This window comes from Octopus bimaculoides, chromosome 3 (genome assembly GCF_001194135.2).
Source record: "Octopus bimaculoides isolate UCB-OBI-ISO-001 chromosome 3, ASM119413v2, whole genome shotgun sequence".
Taxonomy (NCBI): domain Eukaryota; kingdom Metazoa; phylum Mollusca; class Cephalopoda; order Octopoda; family Octopodidae; genus Octopus; species Octopus bimaculoides.
The window spans coordinates 45,016,655-45,026,341 of record NC_068983.1 but is presented as its reverse complement, the minus strand read 5'-3'; the positions used below and the strand labels follow the sequence as shown (position 1 = coordinate 45,026,341).

At 34.7% G+C, this 9,687-nt stretch overlaps 1 protein-coding gene across 3 annotated transcripts in view; it reads left to right on the top strand.

The window, feature by feature from the left end:
* The window catches only part of LOC106868708 (homeobox protein 4), a 243,885-nt gene that overhangs the window by 48,543 nt on the left and 185,655 nt on the right, over positions 1 to 9,687 (top strand). For 2 of the 3 annotated variants that reach the window (XM_052966162.1, XM_014914097.2), the window contains exon 2: positions 5,778 to 5,834. The exons of the other annotated variant lie outside the window; for it this stretch is intronic. In XM_052966162.1, the coding sequence (XP_052822122.1) occupies positions 5,778 to 5,834 (57 nt within the window). The remainder of the gene's footprint in view (positions 1 to 5,777; positions 5,835 to 9,687) is intronic. 3 annotated transcript variants of the gene reach the window in all.

The following is a 9,687-nucleotide window of genomic DNA, read 5'->3' as shown; positions in this document are numbered from 1 at the left end:
ATATATATATATATATATATATATACATATATATATGTATGTACATATATATATATGTAAGTATGTATGTATGTATATGTATGTACAGACAAAGCTAAAAGTATAGTCGCATATATATATGTGTACGTAAACTATAAACGTAGCTTTTGCCCGGTGTTGATTTTTAAGACCCGGTGTTTATCATCAGATAACAGATGCCGTATAAATCTCCTTCTAACTAATACTCGATAGGATACCTATCTGATTTTACCAGATGGGGTGATACATTCGCTTGACAGATATATATAAACTAAGGCAAGCATAGAATAAAGTCAATAGTGTTCTAAGCAGAAAAGTACAACGTAACACCTTCCAGTAAATTCTACGCATGACCTATTTATTAATTGGCATGTAATTATTAATTACAAATGTACTATTCGGATTTTAATATCTTAAAAGTTTATTACAATGTATATCTCGCGTCCTAACTTTCGTCGTAATTTTTTATATATCTACAGCAAATGTAAATATATATGTATGAGTGGCTCTGCGGTAAGTAGCTTGCTTACCAACCACATGTTTCGGGTTTCAGTCACACTGCGTAGCACTTTGGGCAAGTGTCTTCTAATATAGCCTCGAGCCGACCAAAGCTTTATGATTGAATTTGGTAGACGGAAACTGAAAGAAGCTTGTCGTGTATATATATGTATATGTTTGTGTGTGTGTGTGTGTGTGTGTATGTGTGTTTGTGCTTGTTTTATCTTGTGAAATATATTCTGAAAGCTTCGTTCAGAATTTATCATACAGACATTGTCGCTGATCTGGAAACGTGTTCAGACGCGTTAAATGATGCTGTATCAACCAAGTATTTCCCTATGTATGACTTTCTTTTTCGGAGCGTTTGTTTACCGTCTCTTAAAACAAGAATAGTTTAAATAATTTTATCTTGTAACGTATTTCACATACAACTGTCACACCGTTTATCATTTAATAACTTACTGAATCAAGTAATATTCTAATGAAAAAAAAGAGAAAGTTATTGATAAAACATTAGCGGCGAGAGACCCACTGTAACAATTTAAAGAGGGCTTAAGATATATTTTCAAAATTACTAAGTGAGAAGATTTAGTCAGTCGATTGTTGCAGTTCCAATTTTTTTACTCAAGAAATTCAATGGCAAACAATCGCAAAAATAAAAATAAATCAAAACATTATCGAATAAATCACATATTGATTGCATAATAGGAAATAATCACAAAAATAAATCAAATATTATTGAATAAGTTAAATATTGATCGCATAATAGGAAATGTGTTATGCGTATTCTTATCATTGTTCTTGCTGCGTTGGTGTTTAAACACTCAAGTTATTAACCCTGTTCAGGTAAATACACCAAAAGCATTCTGACTATGAACATCCTACCCGCAATTCAGATATATTTATTTCATACTGTATTATATACTACGTGCTCATAAATGTTTAAGACAGAATAGTTTGATTTGAAGGACATTATGCTAATGTTTCTGGAAGAACCTTTTCGTAATCAAGGACTACTATTTAAATGCCTTTTCCCATGCATCCCAAGTATTTTCTTTCAGGAGCTCAAACAGTCCAAGACACTCAGGTTAAGAAGCGCTCACGTAAAGACTACATCGCTGGCTCGTTTTTCTTTGCCTGAAGCAGTTGACAGCTCTTCATTATAAACTCGTAAACAGTGCTTTAATATACTCACTTTTAAGAAAACTGAACAAAGAAGAAAGGAAAAAATCTTTTCTTTTTTTTTTTTTTAGTTAGAAGCGTGTTGATAAATAGAGTGAAAGGAATTGTCTGATAGAGAATTAACATCTTTACTGCAGGTTTTTCTCTATAGAATTATTACATTGATGTACATTTTGCTGCCAAAAGAAACTTTCCTTCATAACTGTGCTGTTGTTAATTATTCTTTCTAATTTGGGCTCAAAGCCAGCAATTGTAAAGGGAGCAGAAAATTGATTATATCGATCTCAGTGCTCCACTGGTACTTATTTTATCGACTTCGAAAAGATGTTTCGAGTGCAGCCGGAAACCACTCTAATTAGAACGTTGGACAGAATGCCTCACGGTTTTTTATTCTGAGTCTCTGTGTTCTGAGTTAAAGTACTGCCGAGGTCAACTTTGCTTCTCATCCTTTCGGAGTCAAAAAAAGAACGAACTCAGAGAAGGTGGTGGACTAGAGGATCAAATAGAAGGTGGTGTGGTCCAAACTGGTGGTTTTCTTTGAATAGAAATCGGTGACAATGATAAGGAAAGCTTGCGTGCATGAACAACTACTGCTCACCTTCAAAACGTTTTGCTCAGCTCTGTACCTTCATGATCTAAATTGGAAGATATCCTACAAGAAACAGAATAAAGTCACATTCCTACTCATTCATTATTGGATAACTTCCTTTGGAAAAGAAACACATTCTTTACTGACAAACTGCTTGTTTGTTGTTATTTTTTCCAACCGCTTACATCTAATAGTGCTCCTTGTCTCGTAACACTAGCGAAAGAATGATTATTATGTTGTTGTGATTCTTTCTGTTTGTGTCGTGTGAATTAATTCTTTCACTTCTTAAAATTAAATATTTTCCTCATTTAATAAAAAGTAAGTTTTCTGTTCAACTCTGTTTATTTTTTGCTGTTGATATTTTTTTTCTGTTTGTACTCTGTGTTGTTAAGTTCAAAGTTAGTTTTCTTGGGGCGTTCCCCGCTGTTTTAGCACAAGAAATCTCATTGAAATGAAATGTAAACACACGAAAATAAAATTATAATATATCTGAAAACAGACGCTCTTTGTTCAACCCAAATATTTGGGCAAACGTTCACACTGTTCGTGAGGTGACGTGTTTGAAAATAATTCGAAAACAGAAAGCTTTACATTCAGTAAATATAGCAAAAATCCAGTTTTATCTGAGCGACCGAAAAATAAGTGCGTTCAGAGTAAACGACATTAATAATAATAATAATAATAATAATAATAATAATAATAATAATAATAATAATAATAATAATAATAATAATAATAATAATGATATGTAAACACTACAAAACCAACACTCCTGCTTACTGGTATGAACATCATCCTGAGCCCGTCACTGACGGTAAAAATGTCACTATCCTCTAGGATTTTCCTGTCAACACTGACAGAGCTATCCAGGCTAATCGGCCAGACATAATTATTAAAGACAGAGAAGAACATACTTGTAGACTAATAAACGTAAGTGTTCCCACTGATAAAAATATATCTGTAAAGGAATTTGGCACACTAAGTAAATATAAAGATCTGGAAATTGAAATACAAATGATGTGGTATCTTAAAGCAAGGATTGTTCCTGTTATTGTAGGTGCCCTAGGTATGATAAAAAAAAATAGGGATGTCAGGCAACGCCCCAGGAGAACCATGTCTCTGAAAAATCCAAAAGATTGTGCTGACAAGTACTATACACATCCTTAGAGAAACCCTATCAATTTAGATGTCTGTGTTGTATTACATGGAGATATTTCGTTACTGCTCCTGCCACTTTCCCTCCCCAAGCTTTCAGTCATACTGTAACATCTCTTATCCATCACTCGCCCTGGGACGCTGAGTGTGTCTTGGCAAGTGATTGTAACAAACATGCAAATTAAAAGTTAATAATAATAATAATAATAATAATAATAATAATAATAATAATAATAATAATAATAATAATAATAATAATAATAATAAAGGGGCGCTAAAGCTGCTTTGACAAATAATGACATTATTGTATTTACTTTATCATCATAGCAATTCCAAACGATTATAATATTGTGACTGGAGGGAGCACTGAAAATCAAGCAATAACTACACCGATCTAGCTATTGAACTAACAACATTATAGGAACGTATCTATCATTCTATCTTTGTATTGATACAAATATAGTGAGATGCAACCATTTCTGTGAAGATATCAACAATTTCCCAAATTCTTTATAAGACATCGAGGCGTTCTTAAAACAAATTAGCGATGCTAGGATTTGTAAGATTATTAGGGTAATCCCACTCAGTAATTAAGCATATTTGATAAACTTTAGTATATCTTCTTAACTCTGTACATCATCATTCTCCTTGAAAATCCTATGTAACCTAGAATACTTCTAAGATGTTTCTCGTTGTATATACTCGTTAACCTTGAATATTTTTTTTTAACCTTTAGCATTTGGTTCTCCTATCAAGGATGTTATTCACAACCTTCAACACTTCTAAGCATGTTTTTTCAAGATGTACATAGTTCTTATTTCAAAAAACAAAACATTAGGAGTATTTCTCGCATAAATAACAACAACAACAACAATAATGATGATAATCCTTGGGGAGGCTTCTGGTGACCAAACTTCAGGATAATATCTTTAATAATTAGATTAGCATGCAATAGTATTTTATAATAATAATAATAATAATAATAATAATAATAATAATAATAATAATTTTGGCACAAGGCCACCAACTCAAAGAAAGCGGACAAGTCGATTAAATCGATCCCAGTCTTCAACTGGTACTTATTTCACAGTTTTATATTTAAGAATTATGTACATTATTTACATTATTTACATTTGACGGGCATGCAGGATAGTGGTTAAGAGCGCGGGCTACTAACCCCAAGATTCCGAGTTCGATTCCAGGCAGTAAGCTGAATAATAATAATATCACATTTGGAAACATTGGTGTTTTGCTCAACATCCTTAAACAAACATTATTCAGGGACCTTTTGAGCGGGATGGGCTACTCGACCTGAAGAAAATTCTAACTGGGCCCCACCTGCGTGGTCATGCGCTGTTTATCTTGATATGAGATCACCATGTCGCGCACATATGGTTGTGATGCTTGTGCCTGGTGTACCCTTATCAGACGGGTAGTCATGATGGGTATAATGGGCTTCGTATATTTTACCCCAGTGTCACTTTGATGGCAAGGACTGCTCTCTCACTCAATAATAATAATAACAATATCGAAAAATCCCTTAATAATGAGAACCCAGGTTCGAAATTTCCCCCAAGACACCTGATGAAGGCTGGAGGGTATATCAGCCGAAACGTTGTGTTAACAACAAACAGGATGAGGACAAATATCCGTTAAATGTAAATAATGTAAATAATGGTACTTATTTCATCAACTCCGAAAAGGTGAAAGGCAAAATAGACCTCAGCGAAATTTGAACTCAAAACGTAGAGACGGACCAAATGCCGCTAGGCATTTTGCCCGGCGTACTACCGATTCTATAACAACAACAACAGTAATAACATCAACAATAGCAACGACGACGATGATGATGATGATGTAGTAGTAGTAGTAGTAGTAGTAGTAGTAGTAGTAGTAGTAGTAAAGACGGCTCTTTAATTTAAGTACATTACATATACCAGGACCAAATAAATCTACTTCCCTTCCCTCCCCCTACACACACACTTAAGTATATGTATGACCTTGTGATGTTACTACGAGACATTCTTTACATAATTTAAGAGCGAGGATTTGGTAGAATCCTTAGACTAAACGCCCTACAAGCACAGTAATTTAGTAATAGAGTATTTTGATTTATCCATCTAAGTCTGTGCTTAAATTTCCGCCATTGCCTACTTTATTTTTTTCATTCTCCCTTCTAGTATCAGTAAACTATAATTTAGTTATATATTGCATTGTGATCGATTCGTTCGACCACACCCTTCTCGTTAAATGCTCTGTGTGGCCTTGTGCCATATCATATAATATGAAGTTTTGTATCTATTAAAATACACGTTTCAATATCCGTTTCCTTCAGAGATTCCATTTTGAGGCTAGCAACGCAGCCAAAGAATAGACTGTCCGCGTCAAAAAGGTAAAATAAACAATTATATAACAGTATCATATTATCTGATAAGCAGTAATCATCAGAGCCTCGAAAATGAAAAAAAATGTAATAATAATGTTATCTCCTTTATCAGCAATGGCTAAATGTGTGATATATTTTCTATTACATATCAGCGCCATTGCACGCATGCATAAAACTATCAGAAAATTCGGTTAAGAAAAATATGTTTTTAAAGAATTTTTTTTTTAATGATTGCTCATTACTTGGAATAGTAGTGTATTATCGTCTTTGGATGATGTTGGTAGCTGATGTTGTAGAAGTAAGTTTAGAAGTCAATGATTGTAGGTTCAATCTCAGATAACAATAACTTGTTTTATTTGTATTTTTGTTGTTGCTGTTGTTGTTGCTGTTTATTAGTTCACGAACTAATGAGAAACCCCCCCCCACCTCATCATCTTTCATGCCTTTTCCAATCGGGTTCTAAGTAATAATGATATGGGTGAGGGAAAATGCACGGAAGAGCGTTCTTAGATAATATTGCAAATACCATAGCGTTTCACATACTCTTTACTCTTCCTCTTTTACTCTTTTACTTGTTTCAGTAATTTGATTGCGGCCATGCTGGAGCACCACCTTTATTCGAGCAAATCGATCCCAGGACTTATTCCTTGGAAGCCTAGTACTTATTCTATCGGTCTCTTATGCCGAACCGCTAAGTTGCAGGCAAGTAATAAAGGTCCGCATATCTCACTGTAACAGACTATGGATCGCCGTGTCCTCATAATATATTTGAAAAATTACTTAAGTATAAGAAGCCAATGAGTGTGAAATCAGATCTAACGAGAAAACAACCTCTACCTGGTTACTTCTTGATCTGCTGAGCATAGTAGCCAAATATCCGCCAGATCATCATTCTAGTGTCTTTAAACGAAGATGGACGTTGGATGATGTTGTTCAGAAAATATAATAACAGGCTGGAGAGAGGGAATAAAGAAGGGGAACGTTCACAGAACAATAGAAGATGATAACGGTTGGAATGTCTTTGTCCGTAAGTCTGCTCGATCAGGGCGAAGATGGGATGAGGGCTATAGAGAAGTAGTTTGGGGTACTAGAAGAAGGAGGAGCAGGAGGAGGAGATGAAGTTGAAGTTGATGATGACAAAGAAAAAGGAGGGAAGTAAGAAGAAGAAGAAGAAGAAGAAGAAGAAGAAGAAGAAGAAAAGGAGGAGGAGAGAAGAAAAGGCGGAGGAGAGAAGAAGAAGAAGAAGAAGAAGAAGAAGAAGAAGAAGAAGAAGAGGAGGAGGAGGAGGAGGAGGAGGAAGAGGAGGAAGAAGAAGAAGAAGAAGAAGAAGAGGGAGAGGAGGAGGAGAAGAAGAAAAAGAAGAGGAGGTAGAGGAGGAGAAGAAAAGGAGAAAAAGAAGAAGAGGAGGAAGAAGAAGAAGAAGAAGAAGAAGAAGAAGAAGAAGAAGAAGAAGAAGAAGAAGAAGAACATCAGCAACATCAGCAACTACAACAACAACCACGACCACGAATACGGGTGCAACAGCAACAACATCAACGATAACCACGACGATGACTATGACAACGGCGACAGCAAATACGGCAAAAGGGACCAAACCTGGAATGCCAAAGATGGTAAAACGTCAAACTAAAAGAGTTCCTGCGTTTTCATAAATTCCAATCTACGTTTCAGCTTAATTTCCACCGTAGCCATCATTGATTTGTATCTGTCCGAGATTCAATATTATAAACAGTATGCGGTGATTTGTAACACTTGAAACCGATACAAGGGTACGTGCTCTTTCGGAAACCTTGAATTCACGCATGTGTGGGTACGTGTATGGGGCTTATTAAAAGGATGGGAGCAGCGCTTAATAAAAGCTGATTGTGCATATGTCACTACTCGGAGTTTCTTGTTCGTGATCGTCAGGAGAATATTTCCTAAAGGCCGAGAAGATATTTCGAGTAATTACGCACGGAGAATGGACTTTGCATTAGCAACAGAAATAATAATAATGATTATTATTATTATTATCTTTTCTGCTATAGGCACAAGACCTGAAATTTGTGGGGAGAGGACTAGTCGATCACATCGATCCAAGTGGTACTTAATTTATCGACTGGTAGTTAATTTATCGACTCCGAAAGCATGAAAAGCAAAGTCGACCTCGGCGGAATTTGAACTCAGAGCGTAGCGACGAGCGAAATACTGCTATGCATTTCGTCCAACGCGCTAACAATTCTGCCAGCTCGCTGCCTTAAATAATAATAATAATAATAATAATAATAATAATAATAATAATAATAATAATAATAATAATAATAATAATAATAATAATAATAATAATAATAAAATATTTACTTATGAGTGTGTGTAGTTTGGTAGTACGTACAGGATAAATGGAACTTAAAGACAATGTTTTTTTAAATATGTTTTTATTTTTATTTTTAATCGGCAGAAGTTACACATCGATTTATTGAACTAGTTAACAAGCAGACTATTTGAGCAAAAACAAAAAAAAAAATGATTATTCACGTGATCCTCCAATTTTTTTTTTTTTTTTTTCTCAAACAACCCAGAGATAATTATGTCAACATAATATATTATATACAATAACGGGCAAATTCTCATATTTGTATTCATAGGTATGTATGTATGTATGTATGTATGTATGTATGTATGTATATACAATATATGCACGCACACACACATGTCTTTAGCGCTGAAAAATTTTTTACGCATGTTGGAGGTATACTTATGTTTCTTTGCATGTGGAGTAATGCTGTGCTCTGAGCGTATTTGATATTGCTGCACAAATGTTGATGCAATCGAGTAGTAGTAGTAGTAGTAGTAGTAGTAGTAGTAGTAGTAGTAGTAGTAGTAGTAGTAGTAGTAGTAGTAGTAGTTAGCACCAGCAGCAGTGTAAAAGCTGACCTCTCTCCTGACATATGTTTACCAAAAGCTACATGCATCGCTCCTACACTGCCAGCTGGCTTAAAGTAAACTAAACGATCTCTCTGCCAGTATCCTAGCGATATTGTTAAGCTCCCAGCGAGCCGAGTTTGTGAACCGGTTTCAAGTCCCTGTTGGCTCCAGTTGTATTTGTTTCATCTGAAGAGACGATCAGTGTATCTAACAGTAGGTAACATCCTGCAGTGTGAATGGTAAACGGCAGGCTCTCGTTCATGTTATTCACATCACAAGACTGCTATATTGACCTAACGAACGTACGGGCGACCCAGAAGGTTGCAATCATAGAGATGGTTTCGGCAAGGAATTTAGTGCAGGATTTTTTGCGGTTTGCGAAATGAGATAAGATGAACGAGATAAGAAATAAATAAATAAATAAATAAATAGATAAATGACTGTTGAATTCCTCGTATGGGTATTGGGTGAGAGAACTATTTAATTTGTTGGCTCAAAGACACAAGAACCGTTCTCGAAGCGATAAAAGAAACTCTTAAATCAGTGTTGTTTGTGAAAAAACAATGACTGTTGTTTCTGTTGTATAGCTGCAAACCAACCGCTAAGTCGAGTACTTATGACAAGATGTTATCCATCCATGACCATCTCGTCTATATATATACATACAAACACACATACATTTATATACAAATATAGGTATATATATAGAGAGAGATAGATAGATAGATGGATCATAGATTACAATGAAACATTCGGACAGATGGACGATACAAGGCGGACAAGAGAAACAACAATCATGTATATATATGTATGTATGTATGTATATATATATATATATATGTATAAATTATGTACACATATATATGTATACATACAGGTATATGTATGTATATGTGTGTGAATGTGTGTCTATATATATATATATATATATATATATATATATATATATATATAT